General features: G+C 41.0%; 1 protein-coding gene across 1 annotated transcript in view; it reads left to right on the top strand.

Moving 5' to 3' along the window:
- Window positions 1–23,710, top strand: part of NOX3 (NADPH oxidase 3) — a 69,615-nt gene that overhangs the window by 23,761 nt on the left and 22,144 nt on the right. Inside the window, exons 8-10 of the mRNA XM_081529237.1 lie at window positions 1,669–1,761; window positions 4,099–4,352; window positions 10,997–11,159. Coding sequence (XP_081385363.1) covers window positions 1,669–1,761; window positions 4,099–4,352; window positions 10,997–11,159 — 510 coding nt within the window. The remainder of the gene's footprint in view (window positions 1–1,668; window positions 1,762–4,098; window positions 4,353–10,996; window positions 11,160–23,710) is intronic.

Here is a 23,710-nt window from a genome sequence, read left to right as displayed (position 1 = left end):
GGTGGACAAAAGGTTTTATTCTCTTGGCTATTCTGAACACGTTGCTGAATCCCACTGAGGCAGAAAAGAATAAGTGGGTCAAATTGCTTTGTGTTGCCTACATAAATGGAGCCTTTATCAGGCAAACAAGAGGCTCCCAGGGAAAAAGCACAGAAAGTTGATGTAGGTGAGAAAAGGTGCCATGCAAACAGACCTAGAAATAAACAAAAGAGCTTCGAAGAAACAAGAAAGATAACAAAAGCAAAAATAATGCTGAAGGGCTTGTGACCTGCCAACAGACAAGACAGAGAAGGATAATAGGTAGGGGGGTAATGAACAAGGAAGTTGATGAGTCAGTTGGTGAAGGTTTAGTGAGTATCTGAGTTCAAGAGAAAGGGATGCCCTTCTTGCTACTAAGATAGGATTCTAAGAGTAAGGTTCAGTGGATTTAGAATGCCAAGGAGGGAACTGAGGGAAATTAGGAGAAGGCTTGGGTTCTACTCCTGGCTCTCTGCGACCTCACTCCATGTCCCTAACAATTTATACCCATTCTTGGAATGTTGTTTTTTCTTCTTTAAAAGAAGAACTAGGCTAGATTGCCAAGAACCTTGATCATCCTAAAATTCAATGAATTAATGAGTCTCTAATGTGAAGCAAGTGTCTGTCCTTCATTGAAGAGAAAGAAGAATGATTACATGGGAAGAACACAGGCTGGGTTCAAGGACATCTGGGTTCACATCTTCACTGTGAAGCTTGTTTATCACCTTTGTGACCCTGGACAATTTGTGTCATCTTATTGAGCCTCAGTCTCCTCTTCTGCAAAATAAAGAGAGTATAATATGCCTCAGAAGGTTGTTTGATTAAATTTGAAGATTAAATCTTCAAAAATTTTAAGTTCCCATTCCTTCTCTTTTAGGGAAGCAGACACCTTATGTTGTAACCCAAGCCGTGGTACAAGGGTAGCCTACCAGTAAACTGAAGCTCAGTAAGGCAGATTATACTCAGAAAAGGGAAACACAGAATGGAAATGCTCCCTGTCATAATTCTCCAGACAAGTATTGAGGCTTTTGTTCAGATTCTGTTAATCTGGATTTACAACACTGAGAAACGAACTTTATGTTTTATTTCAGATAACATTGACTGTGCCCATGTGTGTGAAAGTGTGTATGTGGGTGTGTGACTACATGGGTGTATGTGTGTGTGAGAGTGTGAGTTGTTTTAGGCAGACCCACAAAGTTATGATGCATTCTTGGCCCCCAAAACTACTATTTGAAATGTTTTTTATTGAATTTCTTATGTCCTATGTTGACTCAGTAATGTAGTTTGTAAGCCTTTGACTTTGGTTGAGTTTGGGAGCATTTATGACCCTATCATATATAACATAAACATCAATCTACTTTCTATTTCTTTGCAAATTCAATTATTTCTAATTACATAAAGGCATCATTGACCAAGTAAGCATAGAAACCAATACAGGAGAGTTTAATCTCTTAAATAAGCTTGTAGACTTCAAGGCATAATTGAATGTTATAGTATTTAATACAAGGAGACATCTTTGTTGTTGATAACTGGCCCAAAGTTAAAGGAAAATGTCTAAACCCCATCGCATTATATATTGATTGGTTCAAATTGAAAATATTTGGATTCCATTTTCATTTCCCTTTTCTCTCTGTTTACCGCTCTCTGCAGGCTTGGAAATGGGTTTTAGGCCCCATGGTCTTGTATGCGTGTGAAAGAATAATTAGGTTCTGGCGATTTCAACAAGAAGTTATCATTACCAAGGTATGCATGTAGGTTTATGCCTGAATAAAAACCTGAGTATAGATGAAAATTTTTTATTGGCCCAAGTTTTTAATTTGCCATTTTTATTGCAGAACCATCTGTAATTTAGAGGCTCATCTTCTGTTCTAATAATTGCTTGTATCCTGTGCATCTTTTAGTGAGACTAATTTTACTGAAGACAGGGATCAGGGCTCCCGACTGGTACACAGAATTCTGATAAAGGTTATGCTACAGCCCTGGAATCATCTGTATTTCCCTTTATTTTGGTGTCCTCTAGGGGAAAAGGCAGGAGGGCTGAGCATGCTTTACATGGGTCTCAGTGCCTTAGAGTATAATCGTTTCCTCCACCACATAAAAACACGGACATTGCAAACACAAAAATAATGTGCATATATTTTCAAGTACCCACGCTCACACTTGAAACTGCTGAACAGAAGATGGGGGAACAGTTGCCCTCAGGTTTAGATAGAGAAAGGGCACTGAGGGGGAGTTCAAAATGAAGAGGAAGGGGCCCCGCCCTAGTGAATGAAGGCAGGAAGTATGTTCCAATCTTGACATATCTCATCACTGCGCCCCAATTTTTACTTTGAGCTGGAGGAAGATCTCAGCAGATAGATCAAAAATCCATGCCCAAGCAGTAAAAGTGAAAGTGTGAAAGTGTTAGTCGCTCAGTCACGTCTGACTCTGAGACCCCATGGACTATAGCCCGCCAGACTCCTTTGTCCACAGAATTCTCCAGGTAAGAATACTGGAGTGGATTGCCATTTCCTTCTCTAGTTCCTTCCCAACCCAGTGATGGAACCTGGATCTCTTGCCTTGCAGGCAGGGTTCTTTACCATCTGAGCCACCAGGAAAGCCCAGGCAATAATAGTAGTGTAATAATAACTCTGCTTTTGATTAATAAGAGTAGAACTCCCGTGTCATTCTGCAACATATTGTGTTGTTTTACTTTCTTCATAGCATGTGTCATCTCCAAATACATTTCTTATATATGATATTATTTGCAATAAAATAAAATCTTCTCTACCCCAGCTAAGATACATGCTACTTGAGAGTGAGGACTTTTTTTGGCCTCATATTCTGTACTATATCCTCAGTCCTAGAATAAGTTTGGAATAGAATATACACTCAAAAAATATTTGTTGAGTAAATGAATGAATGACGAAAAAATGAACACATGCCTAGGAGACTGAAAATTTACCCCAAACTCTCCCCCCAGATGTTTTAATGTCTTAGAAGAAATTCTCTGCTAACCAAACTCATGCAGCTTTGCTAATACAATATTAACAGAATACTCTATATCTTTAACTGTCTTCATGAAAGCAGATGCACAGAAATTGCTTCGTATTTCTGTTTTAAGCTGCTTCTGTGTTGCTGTTTTTAAGTTAAGCACCAAAGAATATCAAGCTGTATCAAAAGCCAGACCGTAAAACTTCTGGAAATCTACTCAAGCTGTTACTAGGGAGACCATTTAACAGCTGAATCAGAAGGAGATCAGTAGGGAGAGGAGAAACTAATGATTAAAATGCTGTGAAATTCTCTTCTGAATGGAAAAATACTGTCACAGGATCCAGACACTAGATTTTGCTCCCATATAACTCCTGTCACAAAAGGAGACATGGGAGCCTGGAAACAAGAGGTATGTCTAAGGAGGAAAATTAATTCTTTGTCTCTGATAAGTAGCAAGTTATAGAACACTTTAAAAAGCAGTAGATTTTGCAACATGCTTTCTTACATCTAAAACTCAGAGCCTAAGTAGGAGACTGGACAAGGTTTGAATAAAACCAAACCAAACCAACAAAACATTTCAGAGTTTGAAGATTGTTTCATACTTAGAATGAAGAAATACCAGGGTCAGTTCACAAGGGATGAAGAAAAGATACATGTCATTGAAAATGGTAACAAACTAGACCTACATTTTAAAACAACATGAAGTTAATTCTGTGGCTATTTCAATAAATTTAAGCCTAATTAAATGCTATGGATGAAATGCTAGCTTATATTCTCTTAAAATTAACTGGCCTGAAATTAACTGTGCTACCAAAAGCGTGATCACTGAGACAAAAAGTCATGTGCTAGACACCACTTTGCCCATGATGCAGCCACACAAATTTCTGGCCTAGCCCCTGAAGAAGATTAATATCATTCTGGCTGGAGTTGCCAACTCAGACATGAAAGTTATGGCAATGATACTTGGAAACTCATAATTAATGGTCTATGTCAATTACACCTCAAAAGAGTTGATATAAAAATTGAAAAAGCTTTGATGGGATGAAGGCCATTGTCTTATTATTTAACCTAAGTGAAAGAACCAATGACTCTCTTGCTGTGATTTAGGTGGTAAGCCATCCATCTGGAGTGCTAGAACTTTGCATGAAAAAGCGTGGCTTTAAAATGGCACCAGGGCAGTATGTGTTGATCCAGTGCCCATCCATATCCACACTGGAGTGGCACCCCTTCACCCTCACCTCCGCTCCCCAGGAGGACTTCTTCAGTGTGCACATCCAGGCAGCTGGAGACTGGACAGAAGCTCTATGTAAGGCCTTTGGAGCAGAAGGACAGCCCCTGAAGGAGCCCTGCAGCCTGCCAAGGTGGGAGCCCATTTCTTTTTTATGTATAAGTTAGCATATTATAAAAAGCAAGGTCCTTTAGTGCATCAACATGCTGAGAGCTTCTGAGTATCTTAATTTTAGATGGTAAATTTGAAACCATTTTTAAAATTTGGGTACAAAAAAGTCCATTTGTTTAAAAATCAAATGTCCAACAAAAGCAGGTCATGATCCAGGAACAGGAAACATTTTGCTTTCCCAGGTCTAAAACATCACTTTGGCAAATTATAAGCAACTTGTGATGCCTAATGCAGCGCTGTGCACTTTTTGCTGTCATAGTCTGTTGTTGGACAATTCAATCCAAAACAACACCCTATTTAGAAAAGCCTCAGCATGCAACAGAAGTTTAGTATAATCACCACGCCTTGGTTCCTTTTAGTAATCAATGGCTTAAAATTGATTCCCACTCTTGCTACAGGATTACTCAATAAGAACTCAAAGTCTATGTTTAGGGCTCCAGAAAAACAGGGACACAGACAAAAAATGTTGAGATAAATATTGTGAAGAAATTTGAGAGAACAGTAATTTTTCACTGCTTTGGGCACAGAAAGGATTTTATACAGCCCCAGGAATCTCTGAGACAAGCAGTGACTTAGGAGCCCAAGAGGAGAAGCAAAGCCTCGTGAAGAGGAAGAAAACTCTTCCTCTAAACTCAGGAAAAAGAGAGAACAAGAGCTCTTTTTAAAAAATTTCACATTAACAGATACACACTACTTTATATAAAAAAGATAACAAGGGTCTGCTGTGTAGCACAGGGAACTATAGTCGGTACCTTGCAATAACCTAAAATGGAAAAGAATCTGAAAAACAATAGATATATGGCTCAGATGGTGAAGAATCTGCCTACAATGAGGGAGACCAGGGTTCAATCCTTGGGTTGGCAAGATCCCCTGGAGGAGGAAATGGCAACCCACTCCAGTATTCTTGCCTGGAGAATCCCAGGAGCAGAGCCTGGTGGGCAACAGTCCATGAGGTCGCAGAGTTGGACGTGACTGAGTGACTAACACTAACGCATGTATGGATCACAGAATCACTTTGCTGTACACCTGAAACAACGTAAACCAGCTATACTTCAATAAAAATAAATAAATGAGAAAAAGACTTTGCCTTCTGAGGTAAAATGGAGGAATTTCTCGACATTGGTACTAGAGTTTTCAGCAATTTATATCTACAACCCAAAGCCAAGGGCCTCAGCATCTGACAACCTGGGCTCAAAGCCCAATTTTGCTTGTGATCTTGAGGATATATTTAACACCTGCCTCAGTCTCCTCCTCTGTAAGATGAAAATGATAATAATAGAACATAGGTTCTGTTTAGAATTAAATATGATAGTCAATACAATGCTCTTTGCATAATGCATAGTAAAAAAAAAAGTTAGCTACTCTTGCTATTAGCAAAATAAGGAAGGTCATCTACCACAGAGATGACAAAGAATGTGCTGATGAGAAAGGGAGGACAATGTAGATAAATAAAGGTGTTGGGTTCAGAGAGACAAGACCAAAGGTTGTTGGGCAATACTGACGAGAAGTTAATAGGGACAGAGTGATGTGACTGATGGAGAGCGAACTTGTTTCTAAGATATGTTATCAGAAACTGGATCTACATCAGACAGGAAGTACCTGAGTGAACTTGATAAACAAGAATTTGTGCAAAGGAAGCCAGTTCAACATTGTGAGAAATGGAGGTGTTTGGGTCCAAACAAAGAATAATCAGAGTGTCATGATGGCTAGATTCAGCTAGTTAAACGCTAGAGAGGCAGGGAGGGGAGAAGACCCGGTTTGTGTTTCTCAGGAAGGCAAAAGGTCATGAGTTGTCAGAAGGCAGATCCCAGTGAGACAGGAGGAAAAACTAGACCTGCCCCTTGATGGAACACGGGGCTCTGCAATTTCACATGGAAAAGTAATCAGCAATCAGGGATGTGAAAGGAAGGATCACTGTATTAGCAGGGAGTTGGGATCCAATATTTCCTCCTGCTGCTCCAGCTTAGATTCTCAGTTTTATGTAGAAATGTGTTTATTGTGCATTTCTATGAATTATGACACAATTCTTCTTTGGCTTTAATTGTTATCTTTTATAATCAGTGTCAAATAAATCCCAAATACAATGAAGTATAAAAACAATAACCATAAGACGTTTTAGTTGTGGACAGTTTCTGTTTTTCTCTCTCTCTCTCAATTCTCTTTATCTAATTATTTATAAAAGAATCTACCATGGGCTGAGATACAAACCCTTTCTGATTAAGGCCTTTTATTTTCATTCTTCGATTTCCATACATCAATATGTAGTAAAAGCCTTATTAATTAATATTAATTTGAGGAGAGTTAATTTGAACTATTAGGAGGTTTGGTATATGGCATATTTTAAAATAAACCCAATTGAACTTTCGTGAACACATAGTAAGCCCAAATGGGCCAACCCGGGTGCCTTCAATAGACACTCCTTAGGGAATGGTTATGAATAACTTAGAAGCTTTTTAATTAGCATATCTTTGTTCATATGTAAATGCGTGCTTTTGGAATAGTTGAGGTTGTTTAATACATTCCGTTGATTGAAATATTTTAACATTCACAATCTCTTCAACAAATTGTTATTGAACAATCCACACCTTGTAAGATGCTGGCTGGCAGTGGTGGGTAAAGACAGATACAGCCCCTCCCTCCTCAGAACTTACAGTCTAGTGACCGAACAGATGCAAATCAAGTCATGCACACACACCAAACCCGCCTGCCAATACAGGAGACGCAGGAGACTCAGGTTCAATCCCTGAGTCAGGAAGATCCCCTGGAGGAGGAAATGGCAACCCACTCTACTTTCTTGCCTAGGAAATCCTATGGACAGAAGAGCCTGGAGGGCTACAGTCCATGGGGTCACAAAGAGTCAGACACAACTGAGCACACACACATAGGGAACAAAGACCCCCACATGCTGCATGGTGCCGCAAACACACACACACAAACACACACACACACACACCACCCAAAACAGCTATAAAATTACATGAATGATGAGGACTGTAGAGGAGAGATCAGTTCAGTTCAGTCACTCAGTTATGTCCGACTATTCGGCGATGCCATGGACTGCAGCACGCCAGGTTTCCCTGTCCATCAACAACCGCCGGAGCTTGTTCAAACTCATGTCCATTCAGTCAGTGATGCCATCCAACACTCTGTCTTGCACTTCTCCACCTGCCTTCAATCTTTCCCAGCATCAGGATGTTTTCCAATGCATCAGGAATTCACATCAGGTGGCCAAAGTATTGGAGTTTCAGCTTTAGCATCAGTCCTTCCCATGAATATTCAGGACTGATTTCCTTTAGGATGGACTGGTTGGATCTCCTTGCAGTCCAAGGGATTCTCAAGTATCTTCTCCAACATTTCAAATGCACCAATTCTTTGGCTTTCAGCTTTCTTTACGGTCCAACTCTCACATCCATACATAACTACTGGAAAAGCCATAACTTTGACTAGACGGACCTTTGTTGGCAAAGTAATGTCTCTGCTTTTAATATGCTAAGTTGGTCATAACTTTTCTTCCAAGGAGCAAGCATCTTTAATTTCATGGCTGCAGTCACCATCTGCAGTGATTTTGGAGCCCAAGGACATAAAGTCTGTCACTGTTTCCATTGTTTCCCCATCTATTTGCCATGAAGGGATGGGACCAGATGCCATGGTCTTCGTTTTTTGAATATAGAGTTTTAAGCTAGCTTTTTCACTCTCCTCTTTCACTTTCTTCAAGAGGCTCTTTAGTTCCTCTTTGCTTTCTGCCATAAGAGTGGTGTCATCTGCATATTTGAGTTAATGATATTTCTCCCGGCAATCTTTGATTCCAACTTGTGCTTCATCCAGCCCAACATTTCTCATGATGTACTCTGTATATAAGTTTAATCCGCAGAGTGACAATGTATAGCCTTGACATACTCCTTTCCCGATTTGAAACCAGTCTGTTGTTCCATGTCCAGTTCCAACTGTTGCTTCTTGACCTGCATACAGATTTCTCAGGAGGCAGGTAAGGTGGTCTGGTGTTCCCCTCTCTTGAAGAATTTTCCAGTTTGCTGTGATCCACACAGTCAAAGGCTTTAGCGTAGTCATTAAGGCATAAGTAGATGCTTTTCTGAAATTCTCTTGCTTTTTCAATGATCCAACAGATGCTGGCAATTTGACCTCTGGTTCCTCTTCCTCTGTCTTTTCTAAATTCAGCTTGAACATCTGGAAGTTCATCGTTCACGTACTATTGAATTCTAGCCTGGAGGATTTTGAGCATTTCTTTGCTAGCGTGTAAGATGAGTGCAACTGTACAGTAGTTTGAACATTTTTTGGCACTGCCTTTCTTTGGGATTGGAATAAAAATTGACCTTTTCCAGTCCTGTGGCCACTGTTGAGTTTTCCAAATTTGCTGGCATACTGAGTGCAGCATTTTCACAGCATCATCTTTTTAAGATTTGAAATAGCTCAGTTGGAAGTCCATCATCTCCACTAGCTTTGCTCATAGTGATGCTTCCTAAGGCCCACTTGACTTCACATTCCAGGATGTCTGGCTCACTAAGTGAGTGATAACACCATCATGGTTATCCAGGTCATTAAGATCTTTTTTGTATAGTTCTTCTGTGTATTTTTTCCACCTCTCCTTAATTTCTGCTGCTTCTGGTAGGTCCATAACATTTCTGTCCTTTATTGTGCCATCTTTGCATGAACTGTTCCCTGGATATCTCTAATTTTCTTGAAAAGATCTCTAGTCTTTCCCATTCTATTGTTTTCCTCTATTTCTTGGCATTAACCACTGAGGAAGTCTGTTTTATATCTCCTTGCTATTCTTCGCAACTTTGCATTCAGATGGATATATCTTTCCTTTTCTCCTTTGCCTTTAGCTTCTCTTCTTTTCTCAGCTATTTGTAAGGCCTCTTCAGACAACCACTTTGCCTTTTTGCATTTCTTTTTCTTGGGGATGGTCTTGACTACCATGTCTTATACCATGTCACGAACCTCCATCCAGTTCTTCAGGCACTCTGTCTATCAGATCTAATCCCTTGAATCTATCTGTCACTTCCACTGTAAAATTGTAAGGGATTTGATTTAGATCATACCTGAATGGTCTAGTAGTTTTCCCTACTTTCTTCAATTTAAGTCTGAATTTGGCAATAAGGAGTTCATGATCTGAGCCACAGTCAGCTCCCGGTCTTGTTTTTGCTGACTATATAGAGCTTCTCCATCTTTGGCTGCAAAGGATATAATCAATCTGATTTCAGTATTGACCATGTGGTGATGTCCATGTGTAGAGTCATCTCTTGTATTGTTGGAAGAGAGTGTTTGCTATGACCAGTGCATTCTCTTGGCAAAACTGTGATAACCTTTGCCCTGCTTCATTCTGTACTCCAAGGCCAAACTTGCCTGTTATTCCAGATATCTCTTGACTTCCTACTTTTGCACTCCAGTCCCCTATGATGAAAAAGACATCTTTTTTCTGTGTTACATCTAGAAGGTCTCGTAAGTCATCATAGAACCAGAGGATAGATTCATGGTGTTATAAATCATCTAAGACAGAATTTAACCTAGTCTCAGAAATCCATGAAGACTTCCCCAGGGGAATGATTACTGAGACATTATGGAAGGGTAACCACAACTATAAAGAGGATAGAGGAGAACTTGGGGCAGAGTATTCCAAGTGATTAGTTGGATTATCATGGACAAAGGCCCCCTGGCCAAAGAGGGTCCTGTGTTCCCTAAGAAACAAAAGAAATACCAGTGTGGAGAACTGGTCATGAGAGATGAAACAGAATCCGGGGGAGGGGGGGTGGTCAGTCCATTTAGGACCCTATTAAAGACAATTATGGGCTCCCCGATTGCTCAGATGATAAAGAACCTGCCTGCAGTGCAAGAAATGTGTTCGATCCCTGGATTAGGAAGATCCCCGGAGAAAGGAATGGCTACCCACTCCAGTATTCTTGCCTGGAGAATCCCATGGACAGAAGAGCCTGGCGGGCTACAGTCCATGGGGTTGCAAAGAGTTGGACACAACTGAGCAACCAAGCACACACAAAGACAATTATACTTATTCAATGAATATGCATTATTCCTATAAAGAAAGGATTTGCCTACGCAAAGACCACCTGCCCCTGGCCTGATTATCCCAGATTTTTAAGTTTGCCTAATCTAAAATAATGAGTTTTAGAAATTCAACATAACTGACAAATTATTCCAAAATTATATTGATTACAAATGAATAGCTTCCATTAGACTAAAATTATATAAACATACTAAGAAGTGGGGTGGAATAAATAAAAACAGGGGGGAAATTACATTAGCAAAAAGAGAGATAAGCCTTCTAAACCACCTTGATACTTCTGCTTTTTCCCCTGATGGCAGCTGGGGAAAGAAAAGGAAAAGAAAAGGCATCTTTCATCAGTCTTCATGATGCAAAACAAGCTTCTAAGAACTGTAAAAAGAGCTGTGCTGTGAAGCTGGCCACCACATCTCTACACTCTGTGTGTTCAAACAGGGCATTCTCGAGCACAGAGCTAACTTCCCTGCACACTTATGCCACCACATCCTATTCAAAGCACTGGTTTAGGATGGTTTTGTTTTTAAGAGGAGAGTGTTCTGAAAGTCAAACCGTGCACTTTGTGATTGCAGGCTGGCAGTGGATGGGCCGTTCGGAGCTGCACTGACTGATGTATTTCACTATCCAGTGAGCATGTGCATTGCTGCGGGAATAGGGGTCACTCCCTTTGCAGCTCTTCTGAAATCTATCTGGTACCAATGTTGTGAGGCACAAATGCAGTGCAAGCTGAACAAGGTATGGAAAAAAATCATCAGCTCACCCTTCCATGAATTCAAAGGCTCAACATCCTTCTATCTATCATCTGCTGATTCCTGGGGAGGGTTTTAATTAACTATGAGGGATAAACTCAAGGATCCTTAACTATACTTATGTTCTTAAAAATCTCTATTCAGTATTACATTTATGAGAAGGGTTATGTCTAATCTTGTTAAAGATGACAAGACATAAATTTTATTGCTTCATTGCCGTTACAGGACATGTAATTGCTCATGTCAGTAAAATATGGACAGACTGCAAATGGCTATGTGACTGGGCTGCAGTGAGTAATATTAACAGGCAGGCTTTGACTCTTGAGCTTGTTACTATGGTTTAAGTGTATGATTCAATATCTTCATCTCAGGGACTCAGAGTCTTAATTGAGAAGCAAAATGCCACAGTTGGGATTCATTTGTCTGCTTGCTTTTTGTTGTCATCCAACTCCAAATCTCTCTTTGTCATTTCTTGAATGTTCTCAGACTAGCTTCCTCCATAGTTCCCTTCCTCCCTTTTTCCATTCCTTATCTGAACCCTCTTAGGGTTAGCAACAGACACTAGAGCAGCAGGAGAAAGGGGTGTCAAGTCGAATGGTGTCAACTCTGGCGGACCCGGGACACCTGATGAACCTGGTTCTGATCCTTCTTCTGCCGCTTCTCTGGTTGACACTTTGACTGTAGTTTCCTCATCTATCCAAGGAAGATGCTTGAGTAGGTCAGCATGTCTCCATGTCTTCATATAATGGGGTCCACTGAAGAGAATTCTGTAGTCAAATGACTCCAGAAATGCTATGATAAATCCTCCTTTAGAAGAGTCACATCTTCTATTCACCTATTAAACAAGTTCTGTAGAAAAGAACATCATTCAGTTTTGTTTCACCCACCCTTCTCAAACATATTTAGCCGTGGAAATTTTCTTCACTTCCCATCTTTAAGAAATGGCACTCTGAAGCACTAGGGCAAAGCCAGACTGGAAGATATCTAGAGGTGGCAATTTCTCAACTAAGAAGTTAGAGTAAAATATGCTATCATTTCATGAGTTTCCAGGTGACAGGTGCTTGACAAATGCTTTCTCGTTCTATTTTTATAATCTTCCCAACAACCTTAGAAACTAGGTAGCACACTCTCTGTTTTCCAAAGAACTGGGAAGCTTTGAAGAGATTACAGTCACTTTCCTGAAAACACACCGCTAATGAAAGATAATACCAGTGCTCAAACTCAGGTCCATCTGGCTCTCTGGTTTGACATAGGCAGCACATGGTAAACATGACTGCCACCTGCTGTATTGTAGGAAGACTGTGAAATTCCTGGCCAGAGAATCTACCTCAGCTGAATTCCACCCTCACCAGAAGCATCAGTGCATCAGTTCACCTCTCTGAGCTGTTTCCTAATCCACACAACAGAGAAATAAGATTCCATATTCGACCAGATAGTTTTAATAACAAATAAGACAAATAAATGATGTAGAAATATTTCACTGTAAATGTGTATGAAAAGAAAGTGAAAGTCACTCAGTCATGTCCAGCTCTTTGCGACCCCATGGACTGTAGCCCACCAGGCTCCTCTGCCCATGGAATTCTACAGGCAAGAATACTGGAGTACATAGCAGTTCCTTTCTCCAGGGGGTCTTCCCAACCCAGGGATTGAATCCAGGTCTCATTGCAGGCGGATTCTTTACCAGCTGAGCCACCAGGAAAGCCCAAGAATACTGGAGTGGGTAGCCTATCCCTTCTCCAGAGGATCTTCCCGACCCAGGAATCAAATCAGTATCTCCTGCATTATAGGCAGATTCTTTACCAGCTGAGCTCCCAGGAAAGCCTGCAAATATCTGTAAGATTATATTAAATATGCACTATATCTGCCAGAGATATAAAACGATTACTAGTTCACTTCAGTCGCTCAGTTTTGTCCGACTCATTGCGACCCCATGGACTGCAGCATGCCAGGCTTCCCTGTCCTTCACCATTTCCCAGAGTCCATTGAGTCAGTGATGCCATCCAACCATCTCATCCTCTGTCGTCCCCTTTTCCTCCTGCCCTCAGTCTTTCCCAGCATCAAGGTCTTTTCCAATGAGTCAACTCTTCTCATCAGATGGTGAAACTATTGGACCTTCAGCTTCAGCATCAGTCCTTCCAATGAATATTCAGAGTTGATTTCCTTTGCTATTGACTGGTTTGATATCCTTGCAGTCCAAGGGACTCTCAAGAGTCTTCTCCAAAACCACAGTTCTAAAGCATCAATTCTTTAGTACTCAGCCTTCTTAATGGTCCAACTCTCACAGCCATACATTAACGTGAAAGTGAAAGTCGCTCAGCTGTGTCCGACTCTTTGCAACACCTACAGTCCATGGAATTCTCCAGGCCAGAATACTGGAGTGGGAAGACTTTCCCTTCTCCAGGGGATCTTCCCAACCCAGAGATCAAACCCAGGTCCCCTGCATTGCAGGCAGATTCTTTACCAGCTGAGTCACAAGGGAAGCCCCATACATAACTACTGGGAAAAAAACACAGCTTTGACTATACTGAGCTTTGTTGGCAAAGTAATGTCTCTGCTTAATATGTTGTCTAGGTTTGTCATTACTAGATTACCAGTACTACTACTAATACTAAAAGCCTAGATTCATCAATCACTTACTTCTAGAAGGCAGAGAGTAACACATTTCCACATACTATCTCACATCATGTTTTTAAGGGACTTATACTTTCATTCCATTTTACAGATAATAAAATTATAATACTTCTTTCAGATGAGTAGTATTCTCAGATTGCCAATGAGGAAGCAGAAGCACAGAACGCTAGTCAATATCAGAATGAGAGTTTGAATCCTGGTTCTTCTTAAGCTGTTAACAAATCCCATCTTCTTTTCTTTATACCACAGTAAGTTTAACCAAGTGTCTTGCTCTGTTTGAGCTGCTATTACAAAATGCCACAGATGGGGTGGCTTTAAGCAACAGAAATGTATTTCTCATAGTTCTGGAGGCTGGGAAGTCCAAAGTCAACACATTGACAGACTTGGTGCCTGATGAGAGCCCAGTTCCTGGTTCATGAAAGGTCATCTTCTAGCTCTAACTTCCCACTGCAGAAGCAGGCAAGGGAGTTTCTAGGACACTGATGGGCACTAATCTCATTCAAGAGGGCTCCACCCTCCTGACCTAATCAATTCCCAAAGTCCTCACCTCCAAATGGGGGATTAGGTTTCAACATTTGAATTTGGGGGAAGGGGCACAAACACTCAGTCTAGGGCATAAAGCAAGCAAAGCAGATGATGTTTACACATGTGAACCCCACTGCAAGACTCTGTTATTGTTTATGTTGATTTCTCAGTCTCTGTAAACTCTTTGCTCTTCCTGTCTACCAAGTCAAACCCATTTATCCAGAAGGCTCATTGCTTCATTGTTCTCATCACACTAAAGGTCACATTATGCTTCACATGCAGAATGTGATGGGGTAGTATGTCTCACTTTCATTCAGTTATGCACTCAATGAGTATATATTCAGCACCTACTATGTGCCATAGACAAAGCTATGGTTTTTCCAGTAGTCATGTATAATGTGAAAGTTGGACCATAAAGAAAACTGAGCGCCAAAGAATTGATGCTTTTGAACTGTGGAGTTGGATGAGACTTTTGAGAGTCCCTTGGACTGTAAAGAGATAGAACCAGTCCATCCTAAAAGAAATCAATTCTGAATATTCATTGGAAGGACTGGTGCTGAAGCTGAAGCTCCAATACTTTGGCCACCTGATACAGAGCTGACTCATTAGAAAAAACCCTGATGCTGGGAAAGATTGAAGCCAGGAGGAGAAGGGGACTGCAGAGGATAAGATGGTTGGATGGCATCACTAAATCAATGAACATGAGTCTGAGCAAGATCCGGGAGATGGTGAAAGACAGGGAGGCTTGTTGTGCTGCAGTCCATGGGGTCGCAGAGTCGGACATGACTGAGCAACTGAACAACAGCAGCTATGTGCCAGGCCCTCTCATACTGACATGAAAAGCCTACCCTTCTCTTCATAGCAGACTCACAATGCCAAACCCTTCTCTCAACATCCATTACCCCTGTGCTGTTCCTCTTTTATATCATTATCTTTCTTTTTTGTATTAAGGTTCATAAATTACCTTATTTCCCTTAACAGATTCTGAAGTCCTTGAGTGTGTCTCCTCTGGATATCTTCATAATTATAGATATATAGAAAGATATAGATACAGATATATACACACACACATATATATATATATATATTTATACCTGCACACACACTATAAAGTTTGAATAAACCAATGAGTAAATAAGTGTCTACATGCCCCCAAAAATTAAAAAATGGCTTCTTCACAATTTTCTATAAAATTCTAGGTTACTGAGAATAATTTTTTTTGTTTAAACAAAATGTTCAGTAACTTTATAATTAAAATAATGCATTCCGATTATTTTATCACAAATAGAAAAAGTTCTTCTAAGAATCCGCAGAATTTTAAAGTCCTTGTAGGATCCCACAAAATCTTAATACTGTCTCCTCTCTCACCATTCCATTATTATTCATGGGCTCTGTTTATGGGTTTTGTTTACAGATTTTCTTAAGGCTGTTTCATTGGGAAGGCAACCATAAAACAGGGACTTTGATCTCTACTCCAAAAAATAGAAACCATGGAATTGGAAATAAAACACAATTGTTTCATGACTTATAAAAGTTGAGGGTAATATTGAGACAACTCTCAGCTGAAAATCAGCGTAGAGGTTGTAGTACATGGGAGAAAAGCAGCTAAACGCAACTGTGAGGCTCAACCTCTCAGTTTTGCATTTGACAATACTTAGAGTGGCAAGTGACTGGTCCAAAGTCCCCACTTGGCTAGCCACTGGGCCAGGATAAGAGATTGTGCTTCTGATTTCAAAGCTCTTTTAGGAAAGAAGTGAGGTTTCATGCTATTGAAAGTTTAAACTGAACATAACACTTGAGATCTACTTCCTCAAAATCTGCATGCTTGAGAAAAGTTTAGGAAATTTCTCTGTTTTAAAGCAATTCTATGTTTGTTTGAATACAGCTATCATTAAGCTTATGTAACTAATATTCAAAAGGCCACCCACATGACTTTGAGATATAAATACTACTCCTTCCACTAAACTGTCATCATCTCTATAATTTTTTGAGTGCAGCAGAGCAAAGCAGTGCATTCTTATCTAACTACGTCTTCACAATTACAGATCTGGGCTACAGTTTTCAGCGTTCTGTTCTGCAACAAGGAAAGGGGGAAAAACAGCATAGTGATGTAAAGCTGAAATTTTAAGCTTAAATAGTTAAATGTGATTGGTGGGGATTTTCTTCTTTCTTGTGTAAAACATCAATTGGCATAAAAGCTGACTTTTTTTTACATACAAGCCTTATGTTGCAAGTCTATAGTCAAAAATTTGCACCAACGCTATTTTAGTTGTGACCATTGCAAGCTACATCTCTTTATCCTTCTCCTGATGCACTATTCTAGAACATTTCTAAGAAAAATGTGAGAGACTAGCCAATAGAACTCCTGCCTCTTCTTTGGTCATAGGTAGCACTTTCTGTTTGAAGCTGGCATTTTTCAAATTTCTTTCGAGCTATGTTTTTTATTAAAAATAGTGGGGAGAACAGGCAGAGGAAGAGAGAGAAGTGGTTAGGAGGAGTCTTCCCAAGGAAGCAAAATAGCAATAAATATAATGATGCTCTGCTGTGAAGAAAATGGAAAAAAGTTGTAATATATTAAAGGAATATTTTCAACCCAACAGTAAGAGCAAACTTCACTTAGTTGGAGGCAGATGAGAACGCAGTGCCCCTTTAGGATGAGGGAATGAGAGAAGGGGGTGTAAGCGGCTAGGAAGTCTCTGCGATACAATATGGAGGAAGCTGAGGGTAAAAATGCCCCTTGGCAGTAGACGTCCCCCAGCTCCTGCCCAACTGGGATGATTAATTCTACATCACACTCAATTTGTGAAAAGAGCTCTTGAAAAAAAAAATAGGACAGTTTGCTTGTACAAACTGTCAAAATGATGAATGGAGTACAAACAGGGAGGGAGGGGGCAAGCGCTGACATAAATGCATTGGCCTCTACATTTGGTTCTCCTGGTATCACATCCGTGCAGTCAGAACGGAGAGGATGGCCAACGGAAGGATGTGGTTCATTTTCTTAAGTGCATATGTAATCTTCAGATGATAATAAAATAGATTCTACAAAAACTGAGATAATCTAATCTCTTCATAAATTGTCTTCCTTCATCAGCTCAATAATACATAACTGTGATAATGGGTATTTATAGTGTGTCCCATGCAAAATGGCCTTTGGGTTCTTAACCTAATATAATAAACAGATAATTCAAATAAAAAGACAGCATGGGCCAGTGGGAACAAGGCAAAGAGGCCAAGAAAGGCAAAAATCCATACTCTCCTTAAATATATTAATAAAACAAAGGAGGGCTTGCTCCCTTTTCTAATGAATGAAAAATGCATTTAATTTAATCTGTTTAGCTTGAGAAATTATTTACTTTCACTTTCCCTCACCCTGGTGCTCTGGCTACTCCTGGAATTGATTATCTCTGAGAACCGCTGAGAGTGTTCTGATAAATTGAACCAGGGAGCACGAAGCCAGCTTGCATCTCCAGGAGACACACGTGCTTCTCATCTTTCACTAGGCAGCTTCAAAAGAGTCCAGTTCCCCGTAAGGCCTCCCCAATGCCCTGTGGAGAAGTGACCAGTATTAATATTTTTAATATCTTGGTTTATTAACCATACAAGCTATACATGACTACAGGGTTTCTGTAAAAGATTCAAATAAAATACTCAAAAATCTCTCTTCAAAAAAACAAACTTCCCCCTTCAAAACAGATCAGTGGTTGCCAAGGGAGTTGGGGGAGAGCTGGACTAGACTGGGATTTGAGAGGTTACCAGATGTAAACTATTACATATAAAATGGATAAAAAAAAAACAAGGTCCTACTGTATAGCATAGAGAACTATATTCAATCAATATCCTTAGGTAAACCATAATGGAAAAGAATCCAAAAAAGAATATATATATGTGTGTGTATGTGTGCGTGTGTGTGTGTGTGTTAGTTACTCAGTCATGTCCAACTCTTTGTGACCCCATGAACTGTAACCTGTTAGGCTCCTCTGTCCATGAGATTCTCCAGGCAAGAATACTGGAATACTGGAGTGGGTTGCTGTTTCCTTCTCCAGGGGTATATATATACATATATATATATGTATATCTGAATCACTTTGCACTATACAGCAGAAATTAACACAACATTGTATATCAATTACACTTCAATTTTTAAAAAACAAATATAAGTATGGCTTTAAAGAGAGGAAAGTACACTGTTCTGGGAACCCCTGAGGTGAAACACATCGTCTTCATTTAGCTGGTTCTTTAAAAACTCATTTCTGCTTAAAAATAAATTGGTTTAGCAATTTGGAAAAACCAAAAATCTCCCTTTATTCACCTTCCTTCCCAAACTAACCACTACCACCACTTGACTCTCCAGGGTTCTCACCTGAAACAGTGGAGCACCTTTTATTTCATTCCTTTCCTGCACATTTGTGTACACATACACACCTACACACATATGTTATTTTATGTTTATTTTTTATAGTATTACAATAGGGATGTGGGGGTGGGGAAGGAGGGAGAGAGAGAAAGATGCACAATTTATGTTTTTGTTGTTCATTCTAACATGGCCTGAAGCTCCTTCAAGTGTCAATGCCTATTTGTTGATTTTATTTTATTTAGCGCCTTCAGTGAATTCTGTAGTATGACTATCTCACAATTGATTTAATCATTCTTGTATTAATGAACATTCTGGTTGTCTAACAAGTATTATTACCTATAATTAGAACAAACTGAGGCACAATAAAGTTCAGTCCCCATTCACCAGGCAAAGCAGTAGCATAGCCATGAAACAGTTAACAATAACAGTAATGGCTTTCAGAAAAACTCTTATGGGCTTCTCTGTTGGCTCTGATGATAAAGAATCTGCCTGCAGTGCAAGAGACCTGGGTTTGATCTCTGGGTCAGGAAGAGCCCCTGGAGAAGGGAATGATTACCCACTCCAGTATTCTTGCCTGGAAAATCCCATAGACAGAGGAGCCTAGTGGGCTACAGTACATGAGGTCACAGAGTCAGACACAACTGGGCAACAAACACTTTCACTTTCAAGGGCTAGCATGACTGACAAAGGCTGGTCTTAGTCTTACAATGGATAATGGGAAAAACAATCTTATAATTTTATTTCTTTAAAACTTGATGTGAAAGCCACGTTAGGGGAGCTTCTCAATAGAACTAGTTGCTTCAAAATCTGTTTGCTATTGTCTTCATCCAGGATGACCTTGGCAACAGAAACCATAGTTACCATTTATTGAGGAGGTATTATGTTTTCTAAATATCAGTCTCAGTCTTTATCTTTTCAGAGAGAATAGTTCTCTTTTTGGAAAACAGTCATGATTCCCTTCATGGAAAGTCTCCATCACCCTCCTCAGCTGGAGCTTCTGCCAGTTCTGCTAACATTTTGTGAAGTGTGGAATGTTAGCTCAGCTTACTGTAACGAAATACCAAGGCTAAGTGGCTTAAAACAACAAACATTTCTCATAGGTCTGGAGGCTGGGAGCCTGAAATCAAAGTCCAGGATGATCTGGATTTTGCTGGAAGTCTGAAATCAGAGTCCAGGATGATGGGGTTCTGGAGGGACTCTTCCTGGCTTGCAGATGACCACCCTCTTACTGTGTCCTCACGTGACAGAGAGAGGGAGCTCAGGTCTCTTCCTCCTTCTATAAGGGCACTAATCCCATCATGGGGGCCCACCCTCCTGACCTCATCTAAATCTAACCACCTCTTAAAGGCTCCATCTCCAAATTAATACATTGGGTGTTAAGCTTTCAACACATGAATTTGGGAGAGAGACATTCAGTCCACAACAGCGGGGAACGTAGGGTGCTGCCCAGGAGGAGGCAAGGTCACAGTGCAATTCCACTGGCCTCCTGGGAGAGGAGGTCAAACCAGCACCCTGTAAAGCACCTTACTGTGTGTTGAGCACATGGAGCCTGGGGTACCTTTCACTGGTGAATGGGTTCCTCTTTCAGAACTGCATATTTATGAGCACTGCTGAAGTTTTGAGACTGGTGCTGGAGATAAAATTTGGTTTCACCCCCTGTGTATGACCACCATCTTTATAATTCAGGAATGACGGTGGGGACACAGACCCCTAAGTAAGGCAGATGATCCCTTTGCTCTCTAATATCATCATGTGGTATTCATTCTGTAAGCTTTGCCAGATGCCAATGAGGTGGCAGCAGTATCTCAGCTCACATCTCACATGGCAGAGCACTTAGTGTATCCATTAGACTTAGAGCTAAATGCTTTGGTGAAACCTACCCTTTCATCTTCAAAATAATCTTGTGAGTTATTGTTCAGTGTTTTTGTTTGGGTTTTTGTTTGTTTTTTTTTGTTTTGCCATTTTAGTATGCGATCATCCAGGCTCTAATTACATAATCTGCTCCCAGTTACACAGCTTGAAGGTAGTGAAGTCAGGAAACTAGGACAGGTTGCAGGACTCCTGGGTTCACAATGTTTAGTTACAATGTTGTACTACATCTTCAACCTGCACCCTCATGTGCGATTTCCTTTCTTGGAAAGGAAAAAGCCCCTTGGAGGGACCCTGGGCCATAGATAGATAGATAATTTTTAGCCCCATTCCACCCTCAGGAAATCAGTTTGGGTCTGAAGGTTGTATTTGAGGGTGTGTCCTCAGCCATGTTCTGTGTTTGTGAGTAACTAACCAGGCCGTGGCACGAGAACCTCTGATGGAAGAGTCTGGAACTCTGGTAGTAAAATAGATAAGTAGCTTTCCTTATTACATTTTCTGGAATTGTGTATCCAAAAATAATACAGGGCCATTTCCCACTGGGTCCAGATGACCTGGTTTAAACACTCTTAAAGAGAAGCCCAGGCTGCAGGGAAGCTGGGGGTGGGCTGGAGCTGGGACCCAGGCACCCCAAGATTGGTTGCAACAGAGTTTGTCTGGTGGCTCATGCCAGGAACAAAGTGAAAGCAAAGGCCTGTGACAGGCCACATGCACACAGAGTCCCCTAGCTCCATGACACCATCCTGGAGCCGTCCCACATCACATCTGGGGACCCGTTAGGTCTACAGAAATGTGTGGACTGAGTCCTGGAAAAGAAAGAACTTCATTACTACAAAAGTTCAGAACTTTCATCATTTTACTGAGGATGACTTTCTGTGTAACAAAACCTTTTAAAGTTACCTGAGGTATTTTAGGCCTCTGTTATTCACTATAGAATCCTGAGAGCCATGCTTTATTCAGGTAACCGATTTTAGGGTGGTTTTATTTTTGGAGACTGGGGCGGGGTAAGGGTTGGGAAGCACAGATCACAAGACATGCAGCCTATTGTTTGGGACATTTGTTCTAGCCTTGACCAGACCCTTCCTACCGGAGGAAATGCAGAGGTGGGACCGTTTGTCCCTTCACAGTGAGTGTCCCTCAACATTAGAAAGATGAAACGGAAGCAAAGTAAATACGCTTTGCCTCCATTCAAAGTCCGTTTTCTTCTTTTTTGTGCCTAAAGCACTTCTCCTGGGCCCATTCAGTGCCCTTCCATTGCCTCCTGCACCAAAGCAGCCCAGTGTCACCTATGAGTCAATTACAGAGGGAAAAACACACAAAGCCATTACAAGGAAGCAAAAAAGTATAAAAGGCTTGGCAAGCCCTCAGAACACTGACACACAGCTAAGCCACAAGAAAGCAAGGACGGGAATGGTTTCTGTTTGAAAGAATAAGGGTCAGTAAGCGGAGGCAGCTGAGATGTGACTGTTTTTCAAGTAAGGGTGATTGGAACTGGCTTTGAAATGACAAGTTCTTTTTTTTTTTTTAATGATACTTTTGCTTATTTCCTAGATGAGTATATTTTTAGCATGTTTCTTAAAGAGTGAAAATCGTAGAAAGTAAGTCAATGACGTTTGTTTTATATCAAATGCCACCATTAATGTTCTCAGATAAAACAACCTACCGGCGGCAGGAAGGAGAAGGTTCATAGATGAGAGTGGCATTAAATTCAGTCAGGGTTTTCATTTCCACGGAGAGCACAGTGAGTCAGTTTGGGGGTTGAGGTTTTGAAATAATAATTTAAATGAGGCTCCTCACAAAGTGGAAAGAGGATAGCAATATCACCCTCATAGGATATAAACTCAGCTTCCCGGCCTCCATTCTTTCTCCCTTCCCCTTCCCCTCCCCCAGATACCCTCCAGTCCGTCCTCAAGATGCTGCCGGAGTGGTCCTCCCCCAGATGACGTCATTCCCCCCGCCGAGCAGCCTGCAGTGTCTTCCCCTGTCACTCAGAGTAAAAGTCAAGATGGCGTCTGCATCGCCTCCCTTTCCCTCAGACCTCACCTCTTGCTGCCTCCAGCGGCCTCACTCTGCTCCCTCCCCTGAGAGCTCCTGCCCTGGACCTCTCTACTCTGTTCCTCTCCCAACCCTTCAACTTTCTCCGTGGCCGGGCTCAAATGTCCCCTTTCCTTGACTTAATACTGCAGGACTTTCCAGCCTGTCTTTGTTTCTCCATAGGACCGATCACCCTCTGATGTAGCCTATATCTCACTTATTAATCGCTATCTTTTTTTCTCCCTCTAAAATGCAGACTCCATGAGGATAGGGAATTATTGGCTCTTTTGTCTGCTCATCTAGTTCCGGAGCCAAGAACGCTCTTGACATAGAGTAGGCATTGGTAGATGAACACGATCACCAGAGGGGACCGTGGACTGAGACAAAACTGAAAAGAAGCTCATTTTGGGCTGGGAGTGGGTAACACACCTAGGAGCTATTGTTTGTCCCGAGGGTAAGATTCCAAGTGCCCTTCCACGCAGCAACTGTCCAACAAATAGGTAGGCTCTAAGCTTTTGTTCTTCTTGACTGTTAATTTAATAGATTCCTGCACAAACCTGGAGAGAATAGGCAAGATGCTTAGCCTTGAAACACATTCTGTGATTTTTTTTTTCCTCCTGAATATGATCTGCTAATTAAATCTCTGTCTGGAAGCTTCATTTTGTGATGATGGTGAGATGCAGGCTGGCGGGGGAGGGGCGGGCAAGAACACTGGCTATTGGAGGCGATATTTCCTGGTGGAGATCAGGCTAGCCCTCTCCTCTATCTTGTTAAGCAGTATCTCTTTGGAGAGGGGGTGCAGGAAAGAGCAGTAGGCAGTAGTGGGTAGGAGTGTGAGAAAAATAGGAGAATTAATAGACCTATCTCCTATGGTTTCTTCGAGATATAATTATCGGAAACCCAAAGTACAAAGCTGAGCCTTGATTTTAGCAAGCCCAAACTGCTACTTGTCGCATGCCCTTTGCTAAACACAGAGAATTAAAGAAAGAAGAAATGATCTTCGACATCATTTCATTATAGCAGTTGACACAAGACCACCACCGCCACTCACCAGCCTCCTTGGACACTAATATGTCTGGTTGAGGGCAAACTTCTGGTCTACAAGGTTGATTCTGCGGTTACCA

The sequence above is a fragment of the Giraffa tippelskirchi genome, chromosome 9 (genome assembly GCF_054371585.1).
Source record: "Giraffa tippelskirchi isolate mGirTip1 chromosome 9, T2T-mGirTip1v1.2.pri, whole genome shotgun sequence".
NCBI lineage: Eukaryota > Metazoa > Chordata > Mammalia > Artiodactyla > Giraffidae > Giraffa > Giraffa tippelskirchi.
This window is presented reverse-complemented; position numbering and strand designations above follow the sequence as displayed.